The 26,756-nt window shown below is 43.2% G+C and overlaps 1 protein-coding gene across 1 annotated transcript in view; it reads right to left on the bottom strand.

The window, feature by feature from the left end:
* Positions 1 to 1,265: 1,265 nt before the first annotated feature.
* The window catches only part of LOC137506108 (rod cGMP-specific 3',5'-cyclic phosphodiesterase subunit beta-like), a 93,267-nt gene continuing 67,776 nt past the window's right edge, over positions 1,266 to 26,756 (bottom strand). The window contains exons 21-22 of the mRNA XM_068233575.1: positions 24,774 to 24,930; positions 1,266 to 2,275 (exon numbers count right to left, since the gene is read on the bottom strand). Coding sequence (XP_068089676.1) covers positions 2,220 to 2,275; positions 24,774 to 24,930 — 213 coding nt within the window. The 3' untranslated portion in view covers positions 1,266 to 2,219. The remainder of the gene's footprint in view (positions 2,276 to 24,773; positions 24,931 to 26,756) is intronic.

Consider the following 26,756-nt stretch of genomic DNA (forward strand, 5'->3'; position numbering starts at 1 on the left):
ATTTCATGCAGCCAACTGAAAGTTGGCTGCATGAAAGCCCACTAGAGGGCGCTCCGGAGGCGTTCTTCCGATCGCCTCCGGCGCCCATAATAAACAAGGAAGGCCGCAATGAGCGGCCTTCCTTGTTTTGCTTAGATCGTCGCCATGGCGACGAGCGGAGTGACGTCATGGACGTCAGCCGACGTCCTGACGTCAGCCGCCTCCGATCCAGCCCTTAGCGCTGGCCGGAACTTTTTGTTCCGGCTGCGCAGGGCTCAGGCGGCTAGGGGGGCCCTCTTTCGCCGCTGCTCGCGGCGAATCGCCGCAGAGCGGCGGCGATCAGGCAGCACACGCGGCTGGCAAAGTGCCGGCTGCGTGTGCTGCACTTTATTTGATAAAAATCGGCCCAGCAGGGCCTGAGCGGCAGCCTCCGGCGGTGATGGACGAGCTGAGCTCGTCCATACCGCTCAGGAGGTTAAAACAATGTAAACATAGATGTATATAACAACACTATGGTGATACCTGAAGACCTAGCATAGATTATATATATTTACAGTATATCATATTCCTTACCAGTTTCATGGAGTACTGATCTCCTAATATCATTGTAATAAGTTAAATGTAGGTTTATATTGAGGTTTGTAAGGCTTCTTGCTTTCACACTATTTTTCATCCACGAGAATAGCAATAAATGAGTGTCACCTTTCAGATAAAGTGCTCTTTAGCACTGCGTACTAACTAGTAACCTGGATTTGGAAGACATATCCTTGATGCTTTTAGGAACCATTCACATTTATCCTTTAATGCATGAGATTTTCTGCATGCATGTTTCTGCATTTGCAATTTTTGTATTCCTTTTCTGAAAAAAACATTTGTGCGTTTTTTTATATGCATTTTGACGCAAAAGTTCACACTGGGATTTTTCTGTGAATACCAATAAAGCTATTTTACGTGAAAAATAAAACTCAATATTTGAAAAATCGCAAGTGATTTTTTTATGTGTGTGTAAAACACGACTTTTCAGTGATTTTCTATTGACTTCCATTGACTTTGCTTTCCCATTGACTTGCAATGAAACAGGAATTGTAGATCTGCCATACAAATTTAAAACCCCAAAAATCTCAATTGCAAATTCGCAATAAAATATGATGCCATTAAAAACTTTAGATGTGTGGTGAATGGTGATTGTGATTTCAGGTAATCGTAATTTTGGATGTGATTTTTGATAAGTGTGAACCCTACATAAACTAAACAATGGTTCTTTTTTATTGTCATAAAGGTCTAACTGCTGCCATTCTGATGCAATGTAATCCCTGAAAGGAATCTGCAACACTAAAAGCAAGAGGTGCTTCCCAATCTGTACTTCCTACAACTACACAAAATGTAATTAGCAGTGCTAATGGACCAATACTGGCCAGTGCCTATGGTTTACATAAAAACTTTGAGGCCCTGTGGTTCTTATTTGGCTGCAGATATGCTGATAAAGTTGTCTTTGATTGCATTTAGCCAGTATTCTTGCTGGTTGACTGCTATTTGTTCCAATACATATCCAATACATAACATAGTTACTCACAGCTGGAGTAAAGCATCTCTGAGTGCTAGGCACATTTTTGTATGTGGAGATGGATACTTTACCCAGTTTGCCTTATTTTGTTATTATTAGTATACTGCCATCCCAGGAGTGTCATATACAGGAGCTTATAACCATGACTGAAGAGAAAGCTGTTCTCATTTTGTTGATTGATTAGTAGGCCTGGACTGTCAGATAGGGATTCTTCCTCTTGCTTTGGAAATAAATAGAAGAGCTTTGGAAACAGCCACAGCAGCTTCAGGTTCTGAACGTCTGATCCAGGTTTTCATTTACTGCTGAAGGGGCCTAAAACAGGTCTTGTTTTGTGTTGCTCATTGCTATCAGTGTTAAAGAGGACTTCATCAATAATAACCATTAATAGTAATAGTTGCTGTTGCAGTTGCAATTGTCGGTCTTGAGTTTGGAAGTTCTACTATTTACACATAAGCTTCTATACTTTATCACTGAGAGGCCTACTGTTCTTTGGATATGCTGTATAAATATGCAGAGTCTCTGCTCTGCTATTAATTCTGTGCTACAAAAATCCAAAATATTTAAAAAAAAAATCTCTGTAACAGCAGAATAGATCCACATGTTAAGAATGTGTTTATAGTTAGTAACTGAGTATTCTTCTACTGAAGAGCTCACTCCAAATGATGTATAAAAAATGTTAAATTATCAAGCACGTTGATGACTTGGCATTGTTCCCACCTCCAGCAGCAGCAGCTGTAAACAGACAAAAAAAAAAGACATTTGTAATATTAGGGGGCACCTGTTATTACCCTTGAAATGTATTATTACCTTACAAGGTAAATGTTAAAGCCTGTTAGTTCATTAATGACTGTGCCACTGTTGGGTACATTGTATCTTACTTTCTGATCAGGAGACTGATGTCTTTAAAGGACCTCTGTCGCGAAAATCGTAAAATGTAAAATACTTTTAAACACATAAAATTAAGAAGTGCATTTCTTCCTGAGTAAAATGAGCCATGAATTACTTTTCTCCTATGTTGCTTTCACTTACAGTAAGTAGTAAAAATCAGACATTACTGACAGATTTTGGACTAGCCCATCTTCTCATAGGGAATTCTCAGGGTTTTCTTTATTTTTAAAAGCATTTAGTAAATGGCAGTTGCTCCATCCAACTGTCATAAAAGTGTGCTGTGAGCAGGGAGGCTGGCCAGCATCTTTATATAAATCTTTTTCAGAGAGTGTCTTTATAAAGAATAAAGGCCATGCTGAGGGTCCCCCATGAAGAGATGGACTAACCCAAAACCTTTCGGTAATGTCAGATTTCTACTACCTACTGTAAGTGACAGCAACATAGGAGAAAAGTAATATATGGCTCATTTTACTCTGGGAGAAATGTACTTCTTATTTGTATGCGTTTTAAATTTTAAGATTTTCAGTTCCTCTTTAACCACTTAAGCTCTCAGTCGTTTTCACTTTATGCATCCGAGCAATGTTCAACTCCCATTCATTAGCCTATAACTTTATCACTACTTATTACAATGAATTGATCTATATCTTGTTTTTTCCACCACCAATTAGGCTTTCTTTGGGGGGTACATTTTGCTAAGAGCCAGTGGCGTACCTAGGGCATTTGACACCCGGTGCTGGGTATTAAAAAGACACCCCCCCCCCCCCCCCATAAAAAAACCAAAAAACAGCAAATGTGGCATGCTAAACGTGACACGGCGGGTAATGCCAGGTGTAGGCTCGCTCCCCCCCCTAAAGTTGTCCTTAGTATAGTATAGTGGCACCAGTATAGCTAACAAAAAATGGGTGCGGCTATAACATGCGGCGCGCATTGCGCGCCGCGGCGAAAAATGGGCGTGGCCATGACCGGATGAGGGCAGAGCTAACTAATTTAAAGTGAACCCGGGATAAGAGTGATATGGAGGCTGCCATATTCATTTCCTTTTAAACAATAGGCAGCCCTGCTGATCTATTTGGCTGCAGTAGTGAACTGAATTACACCAGAAACAAGCCATGCAGCTAATCTTGTCAGTTCTGACAATATTGTCAGAAACCCCTGACCTGCTGCATGCTTATTCAGGGTCTATGGTTGAAAGAATTAGATGCAGAGGACCAGCACAGCAGCCAGGCAGCTGGTATTGCTTAAAAGGAGATAAATATTGCAGCCCAATATTATTCTCACCTCGGGTTCCCCTTAAAAGTGCAACACAAAGACAGTGGGCCTTTCCCCAGAAAATTCACATAATTGTTCAGGTTTTCTCAAGAAAATACACGTAATGTGAACAGATTTGACCAGAAAATAGTTCAATCATGTCGGCAGATTTGCCCAAAAAACACGTTCAATCATGTCGGCAGATTTGCCCAAAAAACACGTTCAATCATGTCGGCAGATTTGCCCAAAAAACACGTTCAATCATGTCGGCAGATTTGCCCAAAAAACACGTTCCATCATGTCGGCAGATTTGCCCAGAAAATACATGCAATCATGTCGGCAGATTTGCCCAGAAAATACATGCAATCATGTCGGCAGATTTGCCCAGAAAATACATGCAATCATGTCGGCAGATTTGCCCTGAAAATACATGCAATCATGTCGGCAGATTTGCCCAGAAAATACATGCAATCATGTCGGCAGATTTGCCCAGAAAATACATGCAATCATGTCGGCAGATTTGCCCAGAAAATACATGCAATCATGTCGGCAGATTTGCCCAGAAAATACATGCAATCATGTCGGCAGATTTGCCCAGAAAATACATGCAATCATGTTGGCAGATTTGCCCAGAAAATATATGCAATCATGTGGCCAACCTGGCCAGAAAACACTTCAATCATGTAGCAGACCTGGCCAGAACAGTCGATACACCTGCTAATATAAATTAAATAAAAGTTTACTCACCTGAAGCAGCAGCAGACCTCCTGTCCCGGCCTCCGTCCGGCGCGCAGCTCTCACGATCCTCTGCAGCCAGCCAGCAACTGAAACTCCCGCGCTGAGAGCAGGGCTACGGGAAAATGGCGCTCGAAGCCCTGCATTGCAGACTCCGTCTCCAGAGCAGGGCTTCGGACGCCATTTTACTGTAGCCCTGCTCTGCCGCTGTTGGAGCTGCGGGCTGCTGCTGTCAGTGAACTGACACAGCGTCTATTAGACGCCGAATAGCAGTTCACGCTGGGGGTGCTTCAGCACCCAAACCACCCCCCTGGCACCGCCACTGCCCCAGTATAGCTAGTATAGTTGCCCCAGTATAGCATAGTGGCCCCAGTATAGTTTAGTGTAGCATAGTGGCCCCAGTGTAGCATAGTGGCCCCAGTGTAGCATAGGTGCCCCCAGTGTAGCATAGGTGCCCCCAGTGTAGCATAGGTGCCCCCAGTGTAGCATAGGTGCCCCCAGTGTAGCATAGGTGCCCCCAGTGTAGCATAGTGGCCCCCAGTGTAGCATAGTGGCCCCCAGTGTAGCATAGGTGCCCCCAGTGTAGCATAGTGGCCCCCAGTGTAGCATAGTGGCCCCCAGTGTAGCATAGTGGCCCCCAGTGTAGCATAGTGGCCCCCAGTGTAGCATAGTGGCCCCCAGTGTAGCATAGTGGCCCCCAGTGTAGCATAGTGGCCCCCAGTGTAGCATAGTGGCCCCCAGTGTAGCATAGTGGCCCCCAGTGTAGCATAGTGGCCCCCGGTGTAGCATAGTGGCCCCCGGTGTAGCATAGTGGCCCCCGGTGTACACATAGTGGCCCCCGGTGTAGCATAGTGGCCCCCGGTGTAGCATAGGTGCCCCCGGTGTAGCATAGGTGCCCCCGGTGTAGCATAGGTGCCCCCGGTGTAGCATAGGTGCCCCCCGGTGTAGCATAGTGGCCCCCGGTGTAGCATAGTGGCCCCCGGTGTAGCATAGTGGCCCCCGGTGTAGCCAAGGTGCCCCCGGTATGAGGGAAGCTTGGAAGGTGGGGTGGCGGGGTCCCCTCCTTCCGGCGCTTCCCCCTCCTAATTAGCAGCAGCCAGCAGCTTAGCGAAGCGGGCGGGGAGGACTTACTCACCTGCTCCAGGCGATGGCGCATAACGTTATCCTCACGTGACGCTGGTCTCTCTGTCGCTCACTGTGCTTCCGCAAATCAGGAAGCACAGTGGGCGGTGGAGAAGGTGGAGACCAGCGTCAGGTGACGATGACGCTATGCGCCATCGCCTGGAACGCAGGAAGTAGGTGAGTAAGGCCCGCTCCTGCCCGCTCATCAAGCTGCTGCTAATTAGGAGGGGGAAGCGCCAGAAGGAGGGGACCCAGGTGAGGGAGGTGGGGGGTCCGGCCCCCCTCCCCGCCGCTTTCCCCGCCACCCCTCCTTTCCGGGTTGCTTCCCCCTCCTGTCCTGCCTGCATAGTGCCCAGGCCTCTGTGGGAGGCCTTGGTGACACCCCCTGGGGCACCCGACACCCGGTGCGGGGCGCCCCATGCCGCCCTATGGTAGGAACGCCACTGCTAAGAGCTACCTTACTGTAAATGCATTTTAACAGTAAGAATAAGAAAAAAAATGAAAAAATTTATTATTTGTCAGTTTTCGCCCATTATAGTTTTAAAACAATACATGCCTCCATAATTAAAACCCACGTATTGTAATTGCCCATTTATCACGGTTATTTCACCGTTTAAATTATGTCCCTATCACAATGTATCGCGACAATATTTTATTTGGAAATAAAGGAGCATTTTTTCCGCTTTGCATTAATCACTATTTACAAGCTTATAAAAAAAAATAGAGAGAAATATTTCATCTTTACATAGATATTTAAAAAGTTTAGACCCTTAGGTAAATATTTATGTGTTGTTTTTTTTTTTATTAAACATTTTATGTGGGCATTTTTGGGAGGGTGGGATATAAAAGTGTTTTATTTGGGGAAATATTTGTGTATGGTAATGTTTTTTTACTTTTACTTGTAGTTTTACTGTTTGGCCACAAGATGGCAATCTCGATTTTGTTTACATGACGTGACTCTAAGCGTACAATGTACGCTTACAGGGACATAGCTTCAGAAAAAGCGAAGCTTCCGAGAGAAGCTGTCGCTTTTTCAGCGGGGGAGAGGAATCAGTGATCGGACTCCATAGCCCGATACATTGATTCCGTGGCTACCGAATCCGCGGCCGGGAGTGTGTGTGCACGCTCGCAATCACCCACGGGAGCGCGCCTGTCCTCCTTGACGTTTTTATACGTCAAGGAGGACAAAGTGGTTAAAGGACCACTATAGCGAAAAAAGTAGGCAGTTAAAATCTGACAGAACCGACAGGTTTTGGGCCAGTCTATCTCTTCATGGGGGATTCTCTGGGTTTTCTTTGTTTTCAACAGCATTTCCTGAACAGCAGTTTAACTGCCAAAATAGTAAGATACCAGCCAGCCTCCCTACTCACGTGCACACTATTTTGTCAGTTAGTCAAGCAAAAAGTCTAGGTTAGCACACCGTTTTAGAATGCAAATTTTTCAATTTATTGCTTCATAAGCACATGGATATGACAATTGTTTCGGGACCACGGCGGGTCCCCTTCTTCAGATAGTGCAAACAAATGGTTTTTCTGAAACGGTGGGCTAACCTGGACTTTTTGCTTGACTGTTTTGAATATCGGGTGCTTGGGCTCAGCTCCCACAGGTTATAGCACCCACACATATGGGCAAGGTGTGCCACCTCTGCAGCATATTCGTATTTTGTCAGTTAGACTTAGAAACTGCTGTTCAGGAAATGCTGTTGAAAACAAAGAAATCCCTGAGAATACCCCATGAGGAGTTGGACAGGCCCAAAACCTGTCGGTTCTGTCAGATTTTAACAGCCTACTTTTTTCGTGATAGTGGTCCTTTAACTAGAGTGAAAAATACTCTGTTGTTTTCAAAAGCACTTAGCGAATGGCAGTTGCTCCGTCCAACTGCCAACAAATTGTGCAGTGAGCTGGGAAGCTGGCCAGCATCGTTGCATAAATTCTTTTCATGGAGTGCCTTTATAAACCAAAAAAGGCCATACTGAGAATTCAACATGAAGAGATGGACTAGTCCAAAACCTGTCGGTTCTGTCAGATTTCTACTACCTACTGTAAGTGACAGCAACATAGGGAAAAAGTGATTTATGGCTCATTTTACTCTGAAAGAATTTTACCATTTTAAGGATAAACCACAAAGGTAGATATACGTTTCATTCACGCACATAAGACAACACATTTCACGGGTGCTGGCCCGCTTCCTCAAGTCATTACAAAAGTGCCTTTAAAAGCAGTGTATCACAGATGTGAGTACTAGAGATGTCGCAAACATAGAATTTTCTGTTCGCGAACAGCAAACGCGAACTTCCGAAAATGTTCGTGAACAGGCGAACCGCCATAGACTTCAATGGGCAGGCGAATTTTAAAACCTACAAAGACTGTTTCTGGCCACAAAAGTGAAGGAAAAGTTGTTTCAATGGGTCCAACACCTAGACTGTGGTATGCCGAAGGGGGATCCATGCCAAAAGTCCCACCAAAAATTACGGAGTTGACGCAAAGTCGAGTTTTAATCCCCATAGGGCAGAAATCAAATTATGAACAGCTCTGGGTGTCAGTGGGCTGTGGAGTGTCACACACAGAGAAATGCAATAGTACTATCAGAATACAGTGAAATAATAATGCATTGGAGTGGTTCTGTGCGTGCAGCTTAACGAGGCAACAACAATAGCAGTAGTTTGCACACAGCCCTGGGTGTCAGTGGGCTGAGGAGTGTCACACACACAAAAAACAGAACACAGGAGACCGATGTGCTAGCCCTCAAAAGGGCTGTTTGGGGTGCTTTCACAGCAAGTGAAGAACAAGAACACAGGCCTAGCTAATGCTTTCCCTACCTATCTGCAGCAAGTCTGACCTTCTCTCACTAAGAGTCAGCAACCAGCAGAGAATGAATACAATATGGCCACTGCAACTGCTTTTTGATAGGGGGTCCAGGAGCAGGTGCTAGCTGATTGGCTGCCATGTGTCTGCTGACTGTGAGGAAAGGGGGTCCAAGTTTGGCTCCATGATGATGTATAGGGGGTGGGTCGAACATGCCATATGTTTGCAGTTCACGGAGAACACAAACAGCGGAAATTCGCCGGACACTGTCCACCGGCAAACTGTTCGGGCCATCTCGGGCCAAAACTTACAAAGGCAATCACCAGAGAAATGCAAGAGATACTCGTGCGATATAGGACAATGCGCTGGCAGTGAAGTTAATTTTGTGGTAGTAACATACGCCTTGCTGTGTGCTTGTGCTGCATGCTTAAGGTGCGATGTCACTTTTTGTAATCGCTGAAGTGTGATTGAAGGACAAACATATAGCAATGAAAAGCAAGAAATGTGAAAGGATCCTAATTAAAGCGGTATAAAACCCTGACATAATATTCAATAAAAACATGTTTTCCTACTTTTTATATGCCATACGGTTATCTTATTTGCATTTGTGCATAAGTATTATTATTCATTTAGAAATTATATGTTCCCAAAAGTACAGTTTTTTGCTTTGTGAGCTGAATTTGCATTTTATTAATAACTGGCTTTATTCATTATGTATTGAATTCAGAAATGCTTTGAGTCTCTGTCTGTGTCCAGGAGCTTCTCCACAGTCAGAGAATGTGTCACATTCCTCACTTGATACAATTAAGTAAACACAAGATAACATAATCTACACTACGGATGCGTCTACATTTCTCCGCTCTGAACCTTCCAGCCCTGTGTGTAACCCTTTGAATGCAGGTCTAGTAAAAAAAATGCTGGTTGTATATAATATGGTGTAAATAATTTTTTAGAGCAAAGAGGAAATGCTGGGTTTTTTCCGCTTTAACCTCCCTGGCGTTCAATTTCACCAGGATTTCTGTTCAAAAGTGGTTCAAATAATTTTCAAGCATTTTTTTCTTTGTACTTACTTAATTTTTAATATTGCATTCAATACAGGTGTAAGGATCCCTCCTGTAGCGTATTCTGTCCGTTGCAGTGGAGCTGCAAACGGACAGTTCTGGCTTATCTGCTTGCATTCGTGGTGGATTTGCAATGGGTCACATTGGCCTCAATTCACTAAGATTATCTCCTGTCTTTAATAACTCTTCTAGAGTTGTTACCATGGTGATAAGGCATGTAGTATTCAGGAAACATTTTACCTCAGGCAAACCTAAAGTTAACTCTTCTGTCTTTAAGTTAACTCTCTAATCCTTAAAATAACTCCAGAGTTAAAGACAGGCTGTTAATTAACTGCATGTGAAATTAACTACAGAGGAGGTAAATTAACTACAGGAGAGGTAACTTAAGGAATGAAGAGGTAAGATAACTCTCTCACGTGTGGAGGTAAGTTTTCTCTTGCTTTATTATCTCTAGCATGATCTTAGTGAATTGAGGCCATTGTCCTTTGCAATCGCTCTGCAGTTCTAGGCAGCTCAGGATGCTGTCATCATTCCACCAAATGCTTGTTGCAGCTGAGCTGCGGCCAGATAGCCCTGGATTTCCTGCATGCATGTTGTTACATACTACTGCATGTATTTCTTATGGGAGTCATTTGCATTCACAGCCAGCTAGCAAATGGTAATCAAGCCAGCTCAGGATCGAGTGATTACCATTCAGCCATGTGGAGATTTGCATACCTGCATCCATTGGCTGATGCCAGCATAAAAGTCTGCCTCCCATTTCATACCTGATCTGCTGGGCGCCTTGTTACTCTGTATAGTTCTGTTATTGTAGTTCTATGCAACCTTATTACTTGTGCTTTAGCTAGTTCTTGATAAATATATATGCAGACTTGCTAATTTATATTTATCTGTTAGTTGAGCCGTTTGTTATTTTTCTTATTATTGTGTATTGCCTAGTTCCATGCTTGATGGACATCCGCTTCATCCGCGGTGGGTCAGTGAAGTCCATTATCCAGATAGCTTGGATTCTGCCATCACCCGGTTGGTGACTGGTAGTATTCCTGCTACTCTAGTTTCTGGGAACGTAACTATAGGCTGCAGTCGCTATTAGCTACGTTCTATCCTGTAGTCTTGCCTGGGTGGATGCTTGCTGGTGACTGTTGTTAGCCTGCTTGCTCTGCTTCTGTGGACGTAACTGTGAGCTGCGGTTGCTACTAGTTACGCTCCAATCTATAGTCCTGTCTTGTACCTGTCTGAATGCTTGCTATCGCTAAGGCAGCACAGTGCAAGCGAAGGCAGCGCAACATCGCATTGCGCTGCCATTGTGTTTTATTTGTAGCGATATTGAAAGCCCAGAGCTGCAGTTGCTCTGGGCAGCCTGTGTAACCTCTTCCATTATCCAGCTCTTAGCCTTGTTGCGCTGGGTGGTCAGAAAGTATGACCCCCCCAACATTACAACAGGTTATTGTATTGAATTCAATTAAAAAATAGTGACCGTGGCGTCATAAACACCCTTTGCCTGAAAACATGTCATCGCTGAGGGAAAAGCAAATCCACCAAGGGACATGGAAGAGGACACTGGGAAAGCTATCAGAGGTACACAACAAGGGATCAGAATGGCAATGGTGAGTATAAGCACCAGTATAAGTTACCGAGCTATAGGTGCTTCAGTATAGGTAATCTTGATACAAAGGAGCAGATACAAGCACCTTCCGTCATTCAGCGTCATTCAGAGTATCTACCCACGGATCCTCCATCCATTTTCATTAGGAGTGCCACACTGATCTTTTCTTCTAGACAAAGCTTCATTATAGGTAAGTCAGGTATGAGTGTCCCCAGCATAGGTCACCCAGCTATAGGTGCCATAGTTTAGGTAAGCCAGCTATAGATACCATAGTATAGGTAAGCCAGGTATAAGTGTCCCCAGTATAGGTAAGCTAGCTATAGGTGCCATAGTATAGGTAAGCCAGCTATAGGTTCTTCCCCCCTCTGTGCTGTTAGATGAGCGGGGGTACTACTGACCGAGGCTCTCTCTCCAGCGATGACCGCATACTCTCCTCCGCCATACAGCTACTGGCTACTGTTTACAGCATGGGGATGCAGCTTGATGACTTCAAGTTTTAGCTGAATGAGCCAGTCTCATCATTAAAATGCTAGGGAGGTTAATACTTCAGCCATAGACCCTGAACAATTACTCAGGTCAGATGTTTCTGACTGAAGTTTGACTGGATTAGCCACATGTTTGTTTCAGATGTGCAATCCAGACAGTACTGCAGCAAAAGAGATCACAACCGAACAGCCAGGCAGCTAGTATTGTTTAAAAAGAAATAAAAATGTCAGCCTTCATATCCCTCTTACTTTAGGTGTCCATTACACCTCCAGGTTCAATCATAGTATATTATTGCCATTATCCTGGTCTTCAAAATAAAATACTAAACGTTATTTTCAGGGTGTAAAATCCATGGTCATGTGACCATAACAGATAGCTTAGTAACCCCCCCTACCAACCACCACCACCACATACACACACACACACACACACACACACACACACACACACACACACACACACACACACACACACACATCACTACCACCACCTTTCCTCCTGCACCGTGTTAAATAGGAGTTGTTGTTTAGCATACATAAATACATTAATAGAGTAGTCATTGTCATGTGTCCATGACATTTGCGTATTTAACTACTAGCCTACTGCTCAACGCCAATTGGCATCAGCAGTGCGGCAGCCCCAGGACCACTCCACGCCGATTTGTGTGAACGGCCGTCTATGGGGCTAGCAGGAGATCGCGCGCTGGTAATCGCCGCTCGGAGACTGTTAGACAGCGAAACCGCTGTCCATTAGGGTAGTACAGCGCTGAGATCTAAGGTAGCGCTGTACTGGGGACAACCGTGTGATACGGCTTTCCCCCTGGGGGACACAGGAGAGATCGGCGGTGATAGGCTGAAGCCTATCACAGCCGATCGCAGTGATTGGTTAACTGCGGGAGGGAGGGAGGGACAATATTTAAAGAAATAGGGAATTTTATTAAAAAAAATAATAATATTTACATAACAAAAATAAACATGGGGGAGCAATCAGACCCCACCAACAGAGAGCTCTGTTGGTGGGGAGAAAAGGGGGGGGGGAATCACTTGTGTGCTGTGTTGTGCGGCCCTGCAGCTTGGCCTTAAAGCTGCAGTGGCCTATTTAAAAAAAAAAAAGGCCTGATCTTTAGCAGGATTTAACACTGCGGTCCTCAAGTGGTTAATCATGTATTTTGTGTTTTAATTTTTTTTTATTTTATATATGTAGCTACTGCTACTGTAGGATGCTGTGATAGAAATATACTCAGCATCCTACAACTCAGCAGGGAAATAAAAAACAAATACAATAGACGTTCTTTTTTTCTTTTCAAATGAGCTAAACACAGATGAAAGGTAGATTAACATACTATACATTGTTTTCTTTGTAGCTTTATGTGTCCCTTGTAATGCAATTAAAACTTTCATGGTGAGATTCCCTTTCAAAAATACATACATCATTATGCAAACAGCTTGCTGCAGACCACACAGCTATGGATATAAATATTATATTTTACACTGAACATACTATTGTACATTTAAAACTCAGCGGTCATCTGTACGTGTACAGCCATATTGTACATTACTAAAGAATATATTCGAATTACCTGGTCTATTGAGGACAGCTAATTGAAAATAAATTGAACTACTAAAGTGACTTTGTCAAAAGAGGATTTGAGAAGATTAAGGATTAGGGCTAATATAATTAAATATGTTGTACAGATTAGGAAACAAGTTTAAAAGGTAAGAAACTGTATTGATACAATTATTGGAAACTATTAAGTCATTTGTTGATACAGAAATGTTCTTGACTTGATGTCAGGGATAATTATCATTATATCTATGACAAAAAGAGCATAATCAACACATTTAACCTCATATGATGTCAAGAAATATTACATTAAAAGAGAACTAGCCTCATAATAATGGAAAATAAAAATGTTCACTAATACCCAAACCTAATTGCTCAATATCTGATATTAATGAATATTATGCTCCTGGTAATATATTAATGCAACATACTTAAACATGTTAGAGACTCAGTCACACATAAATTTAAACACAGCACGGTGGCATAGTGGATAGCGCTCTCGGCTTGAAGTGCTGGTTCCCTGGTTTGAATCTCAGCCAGATCAACATCTACAAGAAGTTTGTAAGTTCTCCCCGTGTCTGTGTGGGTTTTCTCCAAGCACTCCAATTTCCTCCCGCATCCCAAAAACATACAGATAAGGTAACTGGCTCCCCTCTAAATTGGCCCTAGAATATGATACATACACTACCCAATACATACATAGACATATGACTATAGTAGTGCAATGATCTGGGGGAAATTTCCAGTCAGCGCATACCACGTGCGCTGAAGCAGATGGAAATCCCCACAATCACAGAAGCAAAGTACCCAGTATATATTTGTAGAGGGGAATTCCAACCAGCAGGTGGAGCTGTGGAGTACAAAGGAACAAATCCTCTGTACATCCACAAATGCCAGATTGAAATTGTACGATAAAGCAACACCAGGTAATCTAAACAAGTAGCAACTCAAAAGAAGGCAAGAACAGAGACAGATAATATGAATGTCTACCAATCTAGTCGCCACCCAGCGACGGTAGACATATCACAACAGAACAGACCAGAGAGAGAAAGCTAATCGCAAGAGAGGCGATTGCTATCAGCAACACAAGACTGAGCAAAGACAGAGCATGAATTGAGTAAAGGAAGACACAGCAAATAACTACAATCTGAACGCCAAGGAAAATAACAAATTAACTAACTAAACACGGTTACCAGTGATAAGCGCGTTAATATTACGGTTACCGCACGTTAAGCGCAACAGTGACAAAACGTACCAACCCTGACTAACAAATGAACACGGAGAATAAAGACACATAGCGGGAACGCTTACTAATCGGTTGCCTAACACCAGACAACAGCAAGCGTTCGTTCCAGACAAAACAGACTGAAGGAGTAATCAGTAGCAACCGCTGCTAAGGTTATACTCCAAGACACAGACAAGGGAGACCCACCGCCTCTAGCGCTAGGGCGAATGCGATCAAGGAACAAGACTGAACAATTCACTATCAGCCACCGCAGGAGATAGTACAATCGCAAGGACAGGACAAGACAAAACAAGAATAGGCAGTACAAATAATACAGAACCTGACTGCACTAGTAGGAGTGCAAAGTGCACTCCCCGAAAATTAACTTCCCTAGAATATTAGCAACAAGAGACAAAGAGGCTGAGGCTCTAAGGTTAGTCTCACTAAACAGAAACTATGACGAGCAAGGAATTCTGGGAGGAAGTGACATTTATACTGAAAACCTTCAAAGGAAGCAGACAAGCAGATTGCAAGATAAGTGAATGCAAATCAGACACTACAGCAGTAAGCCTCCCGAATCCTGCAAACTGACAAAGAGGCCTCTTTTCCCTGGACTGAACTATGCAACCTGCATAGAAAACCAAACTGTCCAGGGAATCAAGGCCAGCAGAGTGGATTCTGACAAGTAGGGATTAGATTGTGAGCCCCTCTGAGGGACAGCTAGTGACTAGACTGTATACTCTGTACAGCGCAGCGTAATATGTCGGTGCTATATAAAATACTTATAAATAAATAAATGTATTTGACTGAGATCATCACTTCCCATTCTGATGTGAAACGGGTACATTATAAAATGCTCCACGGGACTGTTCCCACTAAGGCCATTACAGGGAGTGCAGAATTATTAGGCAAATGAGTATTTTGACCACATCATCCTCTTTATGCATGTTGTCTTACTCCAAGCTGTATAGGCTCGAAAGCCTACTACCAATTAAGCATATTAGGTGATGTGCATCTCTGTAATGAGAAGGGGTGTGGTCTAATGACATCTACACCCTATATCAGGTGTGCATAATTATTAGGCAACTTCCTTTCCTTTGGCAAAATGGGTCAAAAGAAGGACTTGACGGACTCAGAAAAGTAAAAAAAATAGTGAGATATCTTGCAGAGGGATGCAGCACTCTTAAAATTGCAAAGCTTCTGAAGCGTGATCATCGAACAATCAAGCGTTTCATTCAAAATAGTCAACAGGGTCGCAAGAAGCGTGTGGAAAAACCAAGGCGTACAGCTGCCAAGATGCCACTTGCCACCAGTTTGGCCATATTTCAGAGCTGCAACATCACTGGAGTGCCCAAAAGCACAAGGTGTGCAATACTCAGAGACTTGGCCAAGGTAAGAAAGGCTGAAAGACGACCACCACTGAACAAGACACAAAAGCTGAAACATCAAGACTGGGCCAAGAAATATCTCAAGACTGATTTTTCTAAGGTTTTATGGACTGATGAAATGAGAGTGAGTCTTGATAGGCCAGATGGATGGGCCCGTGGCTGGATTGGTAAAGGGCAGAGAGCTCCAGTCTGACTCAGACGCCAGCAAGGTGGAGGTGGAGTACTGGTTTGGGCTGGTATCATCAAAGATGAGCTTGTGGGGCCTTTTGGGGTTGAGGATGGAGTCAAGCTCAACTCCCAGTCCTACTGCCAGTTTCTGGAAGACACCTTCTTCAAGCAGTGGTACAGGAAGAAGTCTGCATCCTGCAAGAAAAACATGATTTTCATGCAGGACAATGCTCCATCACACGCGTCCAAGTACTCCACAGCGTGGCTGGCAAGAAAGGGTATAAAAGAAGAAAAACTAATGACATGGCCTCCTTCTTCACCTGATCTGAACCCCATTGAGAACCTGTGGTCCATCATAAAATGTGAGATTTACAAGGAGGGAAAACAGTACACCTCTCTGAACAGTGTCTGGGAGGCTGTGGTTGCTGCTGCACACAATGTTGATGGTGAACAGATCAAAACACTGACAGAATCCATGGATGGCAGGCTTTTGAGTGTCCTTGCAAAGAAAGGTGGCTATATTGTTCACTGATTTGTTTTTGTTTTGCTTTGCTTTTGAATGTCAGAAATGTATATTTGTGAATGTTGAGATGTTATATTGGTTTAACTGGTAAAAATAAATAATTGAAATGTGTATATATTTGTTTTTTGTTAAAGCGGAATATAACTCTGCATTTCAACTTTGCTCTAAAACATTATTTACAGTATATTATATGCAACCAGCATTTTTTTTTTTACTAGACCAGCATTGGAAGGGTTACACAGGGCTTTAAAGTTCCTGGAGATTTCTGCAGACGCATCCGAAGCTGAAATAGATACATTTTGTTTAAAAAAATGTATCTAAGTGTTGAATGTGACTCACTCTCTCTGACTGAGAAGGAGCTTGGAGGACAGCCAAAGAGTGTGTAACTGTTTATCAATAGATACATCTAACTAAATAGAATGTAACAATCTGAACTTCTGCATATCTCTCCACGGAACTTGAAACCTCTGTGTTTAACCCTTCCAATGCTGGTCTAGTAAAAAAAAATGCTTTTTGCATATAATATGCTGTAAATAATGTTTTAGAGCAAAGTTGAAATGCAGGGTTATATTCCGCTTTAAGTTGCCTAATAATTATGCACAGTAATAGTCACCTGCACACACAGATATCCCCCTAAAATAGCTAAAACTAAAAACAAACTAAAGACTACTTTCAAAAATATTCAGCTTTGATATTAATGAGTTTTTTGGGTTCATTGAGAACATGGTTGTTGTTCAATAATAACATTATTCCTCAAAAATACAACTTGCCTAATAATTCTGTACTCCCTGTATCTACTAAACTTTACTGTGCACAGATAGAACATGTGCAGTTTAACAGGCGTTGCAGAAAGTGCATAACATGCATTATCCAAATAGCGCAACTCGCACTATGCAGTTATGCTAATTGTGCATCGCCTGGTGTGCACCTTGTGGAACACTCATGTGCTATCTGCACACTGTAAAGCTTAGTGCATCAGATCCTATCTCTGTTGTTCAGCAGAGCGTGGTCCCAGGCAATGTGAGTGCCTGGGACCCCACCTGTATTGCACACCTCTGTGTTTATAATTTTTTTTATTTTTGAAATCCCACAAGTAAGTTGGTTTTCAAATCACATATTAGTGGTAGGGCCCCTTCGACTCAAAAGAACCTCATTGCGGTGAAAAGGTATGGAATGCCTTTCCATGCAAACCATTTTGGAAGCGAACATCGTTAAACAGTGCAACTGAATGCAGATGTATGCAAATAGTGCAACTGAATGTAAATTTCAAGCAAGTTGTTTTTATCATTACTAGAGTTTCACCTATTATGTGTATTTGGAGGTCTCACTTTCATTTTGAGATGTTAGTGTGGTCAGATCAGCCCTTGCATAAGTTAGTGCTGCAGTTTGAATGCAAGCAACGTGCCTTCAATTTGCTGACGGCTTCTGTAGACTATTTATAAGGCAGGTGCTGTTTGAAAGTGAGCTCTTAGGCCCCGTTCACATTGCACGCGTTCCCGTCCGCGTTTCGGGAACGCGTGCGGGAGGCCGACACGCACGACATCAGACAGTGCATAGAGTGCACTGTCTGATGTTCACACTGCATGCGTTCCGGACCTGTGCGGTCCGGGAACGCATGCTGCACGCGTTTCCTAGCAAAACGCGCGGCTGTCCCATTCACTTTCAGTGAATGGGATCAGCCACGCAACGCACAGAGACGCACATGACGTGCGTTCCTGTGCGTTGTGTTCTTAACGGAACGCGCCTGCGTTCCGTGATATGAACGGGGCCTTACCTATTCAGTGTTTTCTGTTGTTAGCAGTGCAGAAGGCTAAGCATTGCATCCTGTATTAGATTCAAGGTTAATTATCGCTACTATGTATTTATATAGTGCTGACATCTTATGCCACACTTTACAGAATATATATAGTAATGTCAGTAACTAACAAACAAATATGGTAGCCTCCATATCACTCTCACCTCATGTTCACTTTAAAATCAGGATTGATCTATTAAAAATATTGTATATAGTATACAAAAGGCTAAAGAGTGGTATATACTTGTGAGATGTTAAGGAGCCCAGGTGATATGATCATGTGGTATAATAACAGAGGCGCTAAGTAGAGTAGAATTAGTTAAAATTGTTAAAAAGGGGGAAGTGGGTGGACTCACCTCCCTTCTGAAAAAATGTCCAGACAACGGGCAGGTTACTTCAAGTTTAAAGTAACATTTATTATGAGCTCCAAAAGTGCAACGTGTTTCATGGGTAACAGTCCTGCTTCTTCAGGCAAACAATATTTAGAGGGAGCAAAGTCGGGTCAAGAGCCAGTGGAGGCACAGAGGCGCTATATCTGGCTCTTGACCCAACTGCTCCCTCCAAAAATTGTTTGCCTGCAGAAGCAGGACTGTTACCCGTGAAACGCGTTGCACTTTTGGAGCTCATAATAAATGTTACTTTAAACTTAAAGTAACCTGCCCATTGTCTGGCCATTTTTTCAGAAGGGAGGTGAGTCCACCCACTTCCCCCTTTTTAACAATTTTAACTAATTTTATTCTACTTGATGCCTCTGTTGTTATACCACATAATTGTTTAGTCCACCCTTGGTGGAGGGGTGTATCCCCATTTCCTTCTATCTACAGAGAGCGACTTATTAACCCTGAGCGGGGTCAGGTTACAATTCTCCCCGTCTGCTTATCCAGTGGTTGTCTTGGAGGCGACCCGTCCTTGTAAGTATAACCATTGTGTGTGTTTGCATCAGACATCACCTCATTAACATGCTACACCATATCGGGCTCTCGGTTCTCCCCCTTTCTTTCAAGCCAGGTGATATAAGGATTGGCACAAAAGAATGTTATTAGTTACCATAAACAGTGTTTTCTAATAACAACAGACTAACACCACAGGGTTAAGGAGAGAATACTGTACATTCCTATGGCACAAAAACCTATTTGACAAAGTACAATATAAACTCTGTTCACACAGAGTGATGAATGGGGAGGTCATTCTGTTGTGACAACAGAAGTGCAATGTATACAAGCAGGAAACCAGGGCACAAATATAAAACTGAATTTGCTTCACAAAAACGCAAATACATGTGCAAAAAAAAGTCAGATACGAACAATTGACTCTAAATTCTAATGAATGATATTGTAGCTTTAGTGTACTAAAAAAATACTAATGCAGATTGTTTGGACAATATACCCATCAAACAAGCTTCCTTCCTGCTTTTCCTGTGTATATTATGAGTGACTCATGATAATACCATGATAATGTACTTTGTAAGTTCAGTTGACCTCTAATATGGAACTTAATTATTAAGCAATCTAAAGCAAAATACAGTACTTTACATTATTAGGATGAAAACTACTGTGCTGGCAGGACGCAGACTTGTATGACCCAGCTAGCCTGCTAGCTCAGTGCTTCATTCACAAGAAGTTCTAGTATGATTATATTATATTTTACAGAGTGGAACTGAAGAGGGAGCTGCCTGCAGTGACCTGACAGTGGTCTCTGGAGAACTGTATATCTGACTGTACTAATTGCAAAATCCAGGTTTAGTTAAGAATATAAATAGAGAAACAGCTCACACAAAGCAAAACTTCACCACTAAGGTCAAAGACACTACTGTCCTCACATAAGTAACTGGAACTGCATTTTTTGGGGATCTAGCTTGCTCGTGAATCTTGTTATGTTAAACCTATTGTGATAAAATGTAATCAGGGAACACTGTCTTCCATCTGTTAATACATTAGCCAAAGCACTATTATAAAACAGTGTCAGCTGGAATGTGATACTTGCCCAGATACTGACACATCATTGCATTCCAGCGGTTCTGGAGGTGTGTTTAGCTTCTAAGGGTACAATGGTTAATTTGCATATATTTAGCAGTGATACCTTGGGAGACATCTCAAGCTCGCTCCAACCTGAATTATCGCAAATTCTTTCTGTTTTAAGAAAGCAAACTTTAGTTTTTCTTAACATCTTAGCAGAGGCGTAGCTAGGGTTTTCAGCGCCCGGGGACAAAGACTATTAATGCGCCCCCTAAGGTGAAGGGTCGTGACCAAATGTGGGCGTGGTTATGGGTGCTCCACATTTGGTCACGCCCCTTCAAATGTACATGGAGGTTAGCAGGCTCACGCTCACCCACCCTCCCTCAGTATGTACCTTCCAGCATGTTCCAAGACAAATTCAGCAATCATGAGCCCCCCCCCCCCCCATCAAGACAAATTCCGCAATCATGAGCAAACATGAGGCCCCCAACATGACCAACTTAGCAATCATGAGGCCCCCAACAAGACAAATTTAGCAATCCTGAGGCCCCCAACAAGACAAATTCAGCAATCATGAGGCCCCTAACAAGACAAATTCAGCAATCATGAGGCCCCTAACAAGACAAATTCAGCGATCTTGAGGCCCCTAACAAATCATGAGGCCCCCAACAAGACAAATTCAGTAACCATGAGGCCCCCAACAAGACAAATTCAGCAGTCATGAGGCACATAAATAGACAGCATTTCACATAAATAGGCAGAATGCCCCCTTAATATGGTAGACACCTCTCACCTGGCAGCAGTTCCCCAAAATACACTCAATCTGACAGCAGTGCTTCCCCAAAAATAGGTAGCCCCAGGTCTATAGGTGTCCCCAGAATAGGTGGCCAGCAGTATAGATGTCCCCAGAACAGGTAGCCAGGGGTAGAGATGTCCACAGAACAGGTAGCCAGGGGTATATGTGCCCAGTATATGTAGGCAGGGGTATGTGTCCCCAGTATATGTAGCCAGAGGTATATGTGCCCAGTATATGTAGCCAGGGGTATATATGCCCAGTATATGTAGCCAGGGGTATATGTACCCAGTATATGTAGTTAGGGGTATATGTGCCCAGTATATGTAGGCAGGGGTATATGTGCCCAGAGTAGGTAGCCAGGGGTATATGTGCCCAGAGTAGGTAGCCAGGGGTATATGCCCAGTATATGTAGTTAGGAGTATATGTGCCCAGTATATGTAGGCAGGGGTATATGTGCCCAGAGTAGGTAGCCAGGGGTATATGTGCCCAGAGTAGGTAGCCAGGGTTATATGCCCAGTATATGTAGTTAGGGGTATATGTACCCAATATATGTAGGCAGGGGTATATGTGCCAAGAGTAGATAACCAGGGGTATATGTGCCCAGAGTAGGTAGCCAGGGGTATATGCCCAGTATATGTAGTTAGGAGTATATGTGCCCAGTATATGTAGGCAGGGGTATATGTGCCCAGAGTAGGTAGCCAGGGGTATATGTGCCCTGAGTAGGTAGCCAGGGGTATATGTGCCCAGAGTAGGTAGCCAGGGGTATATGCCCAGTATATGTAGGCAGGGGTATATGTGCCCAGAGTAGGTAGCCAGGGGTATATGTGCCCTGAGTAGGTAGCCAGGGGTATATGTGCCCAGAGTAGGTAGCCAGGGGTATATGTGCCCAGAGTAGGTAGCCAGGGGTATATGTGCCCAGAGTAGGTAGCCAGGGGTATATGCCCAGTATATGTAGTTAGGGGTATATGTGCCCAATATATGTAGGCAGGGGTATATGTGCCCAGAGTAGGTAGGCAGGGGTATATGTGCCCAGAGTAGGTAGCCAGGGGTATATGTGCCCTGAGTAGGTAGCCAGGGGTATATGTGCCCAGAGTAGGTAGCCAGGGGTATATGTGCCCAGAGTAGGTAGCCAGGGGTATATGTGCCCAGAGTAGGTAGCCAGGGGTATATGCCCAGTATATGTAGTTAGGGGTATATGTGCCCAATATATGTAGGCAGGGGTATATGTGCCCAGAGTAGGTAGCCAGGTGTATATGTGCCCAGAGTAGGTAGCCAGGGATATATGTCCAGTATATGTAGGCAGGGGTATATGTGCCCAGAGTAGGTAGCCAGGTCAGGTGTCCCCCTCCCCAGCAGGAGGGGAGCAGCGCAGAGAAGAGCTGCTCTCCCTCCCTCGCTGTCCCCTCCAATGTCCGGGTGGCTGGCAGCGGCGGGCGGAACTTACCTCCGTCTCGTCGTCTCAGCGCCGGATGGATCTGCCACTACTCTGGTCTGATCCAGACCAGAGCAGCGGCTGCGCACCCGAACTTCCGGCCAGCGCTGGAGCGAGACGGAGGTGAGTTCCGCCCGCCGCTGCCAGCCCAGCCACCCGGACATTGGAGGGGACAGCGAGGGAGAGAGAGAGCACCTAAGGTGAGGGAAGGAGGGGGGATATGGCCCCCCTTCCCCACCGTCCACACAGCTCTCCCTCTTCTCTGTGCTGTTCCCCTCACCCACCGGGAAAAAAAAAAAAAAAAACCCGCAGCTCAGCCAGGCGGAGGGCGCCCTTGGGGACCAGGCGCCCCGGGGCACTTGTCCTACCCCGACCCCCCCTAGCTCCGCCCCTGCATCTTAGTAAGGGGGCTTTTAGGACCATTGTAGTCCCTTACAAACTCCAATGAGTTCTGGGTCACCATGAGCTTGCTGGTTAGTCTGTCCCTCTCTGTGTTACAAGCCCTACTGCATAGAGCCAAATAAATCCATGCCATGCACTGATGAGGATCAAACAATCTGAAACCGTCTGTATGCATGTTGGATTATTATGGCTCTGTACAAATTAACAAGCTGACACATCATTGCATTCCAGCGGTTCTGGAGGTGTGTTTAGCTTCTAAGGGTACAATGGTTAATTTGCATATATTCAGCAGTGTTGCTCTGGGAGACATCTCAAGCTCACTCCAACCTGAATTATCGCAAATTCTTTCTGTTTTAGGAAAGCAAACTTTTGTTTTTCTTGCCCATATACTGGGATACTTTGAGCTATGTGGTCTTTTATATGCAGCTCAGGTAAACCATGCATTGGTCACTCAAAAAAGACATTATTGTACAATGGCTTAGATACCCCTGGTTTTGTCATTTAATGTGACATACACATTTATTGCATATGGAATGTAAGGTAACCACTTTTTATCAAGTCAAAAGTCATGCTCCTGACAAGCAAAGTATCTGCATTGTGGTTACTTACTTATTCTCTGCAATGTATTTGTGGTTGCAGCGCTGTTTTTGTCAGTGTTGTGGCACATCTTCCCCATCACTAACTTATCTGTTCCAAAATTGTTGCACTAAGTTGCTGCACTATTTGTCCATGCAAGTTTTTTACAGATTGGTGTACCCCTACCCATCTTCACTTCCGAGAGACATTCATTCAATATGACATAAATATGACATAAATTCAATATGTCTTCTAAGTTTTATCCTAGGAGATCATTTTTCAGCTTCTGTTTAAAATAATTTTTCAGCACTTTGCAATTGAAAAAGTACCAAAAAGTATTTGTAAAAGTACTGTCAAAATTATCTGGAGTTTTTTTCATGCTTTTTGGTGGCCTAAAGGGCATTTTATTGATAAGGTGTGAAAACATCACATAGGAGAAAACTTAGGAGCAAAAGTGAATTGAATAAGCATCATAACCTGTGTGGGAGGCTCTTTTTACACACAGTCATATTACTGACTTTCTGCAAATGAACCTAGTTATGCTCTACCAAGTTTTATATCTTTTATTACACCTGTCCCAGCTTTTTGAAACATATTGCTAGAATCAAATACAAAGTGACCATATCATTTTTATCAAAAATACTCAGTATTTCATTAAAGAGAACCTGTAACAAAAAAAAAAAGTTCCCCTGGGGGTACTCACCTCGGAAGGGGGAAGCCTCAGTGTCCCAATGAGGCTTCCCCCTCCCCTTTAGCTGCAGGCTCCCCTGAAGTGTCCCAGAAACCTCCCTCGACAAGCATGACAAGCGCTGATAAGCACTGATTTATTTACTTTACCTGGCTCCAGCGGGGGCGCTGCTGCGGCTTTCTGCACGGAGATAGGCGCTTGTACAGTAGAGCGGCCCGAATGCGATCGGCTATTTCCGCCTATCTCCGAGCGGAGAGCCGGTACTGCGCCTGCGCTGGAGCCGGGAAGGTAAATATTTACATCCCCGCTGTTCGGGGAGCTTTATCTTCACCGCCATGGGACCGAGGAGGATGGGGGAAGCTTCAATAGGATCCGGAGGCTTCCCCCACCCCAGGTGAGTACCCCCAGGAGAGGTTTTTCTCAGTACAGGTTTTCTTTAAGTTTTTTTGTATTGTACTCCAGTAAATATAAGATATAAATTGTCTATATTCACATTTTACACAGCATGCAAACTCTTTGGAAATGGGGCTGTATTATACCTATGCTGACCCTCCCTCTTGACATTCTAGGGGACATCTGCAACCGCTATATCCTCAGCTTGCCCTGCTAGAAATAGCTGTATCATGTGGCTGTCCAACGTTACAATCAACTTAGCAGATTTACCAATCAAACATCTCTAATGGGCATTTACACGCTGAAACCCTCTCACAGTTACCTGTGCATGTACTATTAGTCATTGTATTAATAGATATAACTTGATTACACACACCTTTTCTAGCTGCTATTTCAGCTTCTTTCTTCTTCTTCTCGTCTTCAACTGCTTTTATTTTTGCATCATACTCATCAGCTAGAGCTTTCCACTCCTTTTTGTTATTCATTAAACCATCAAGCATTGGCTGAATTTCTTCATGGAATCGAGCAAACTCCTAAGCAGCAATGAAAAAGCAAATGTAAGAACTTTATTCCACAAGGTGACAGTGAATATGAAAAAAATATATACCGCCATGACTACAGAATAGTTTAAATTCAAAGTGCAGAAACAGACAGGGGAAGCTCTGAATGGGGATCAGCAAGCAAGAATTTTTAATAATAGTCTAATGGTGAATTGGCCTGAATTTTGCTTAGCAAGATCCTTGCCAGTGAGCCAATTCTTCCCATGAAGCCACATTAGACAAAAAGAAGGATTTTTTTTTAAATAAAAATGTTAATAAATAGAAGTGGAATGATCATAAATAGAGGTAAAAATGTTAGTATGATCTTTTAATTGATTTTAATTGATCAGTAAGTCATTAAACAGATCAATATTTATTAAAGAAACCACATTGAAGGGGAAATTCGGTTACATTGAAATAGAAGGTGTTAATGGGAGCATGCAGGAATGGAGGAAGTTGTATGCAAGTATATAGCCATTATTGCACAAACCTATAAAATAATTGTATCCTATCTACTATACTCTATCAGTTTTCATCTTCTCTGCAAAATAAGTTGTCAGCACTTACCAACTGGAAAAGGACTAAGCAGAGGGTAAAAAAATAATTTCAAACTTATTTTGAACATTTTCTTGCTTGGCAAATGGAAATGTGCATCCCTGTATAACTGAGGGGTGTAAAACAGCAATAACATTTCTAGTCTGTATAACTGATTTTTGTTTTCATTGACCGAAAGGTAGAAAAGGGCAGTACAAAATATACATAAAGTACAATATTTGTAAGGTACAGTACAAAATTTAAAGGTTTGCCTCACCGTGGCGTAAGTGTCTAGTATAATATACTTTGCATGCAAACCATATTGGAAGCTAAAGTTCCTCCTAGTTTAATAAATGTTAGCACTTGTCTTGGATGCAGGGCATGCATTTTTCAGTCTGGCAGAGGCGGTGTATGCCTGTGCGATTAACCATTCAATTGCAACATGTGTTTAGGGATGCGCAGCCTTTCCCCCCACCTTTCCTTAACAGTACAAAATGTACATAGTGCATCTAACAGTTTAGCAAACATAGTACAAAGTGTACAGAGTATATGTATTATTGAGCATACCCAGGAGTAGGGTCATATATATAATTAAGAGTAGGGGAGAAGGAAGGTGAGGGATGATAAATAAAGAAATAAGGAGAGAGCATAGGTCAAATTAATAAAGAAAGAAGTCCGGCAAAAGGAAAAGGTGGTAGTAAAGGACAGTAGGTAGGGAACATTGTACACTGGCGCATATAAACAACATTGAGACTTCTCAGTTGACGTTATCCGTCCATCTATCCCAAATTTTATTAAATTTAAATGGGCATCCCCTGTGGTGATATACTAATTTTTTAAGCGGGAGAGAGTTTTTGACTTTAAGTTTCCAGTCAAGGAAGGTAGGATAAATAGGGGATAGCCATCTAAATGCTATACATACTTTAAGCATAAATAAAGTTTCTGATAGAAAGAACTTGTCAAACTTATTAATGTCTTCCTCATATATATTGAGAATACAGCGTCTGACATCTAGAGGGGCAGGGGAACCCATTGTATCGTGAAGAAAGGTGACCACCTGCTTCCACAGGTCAGCAATAGGGGGACAAAGCCACAATAGATGTAAAAAAGATGGATTGGGTACTGAACATTTGGGACAGGTATTAGGGGTATTCTGAGAGTATTTAGAAATACGACTAGGGGTAAGATAACTTTGGTGTATTATATAAAGTTAGGCGGTCCCTAATGCAGGGGGACACATGGCGGGTGGCAAGTAGACAATCTTCCCATTCTTCCTAGTCTATTTG

This window comes from Hyperolius riggenbachi, chromosome 1, assembly GCF_040937935.1.
Source record: "Hyperolius riggenbachi isolate aHypRig1 chromosome 1, aHypRig1.pri, whole genome shotgun sequence".
Lineage (NCBI taxonomy): Eukaryota > Metazoa > Chordata > Amphibia > Anura > Hyperoliidae > Hyperolius > Hyperolius riggenbachi.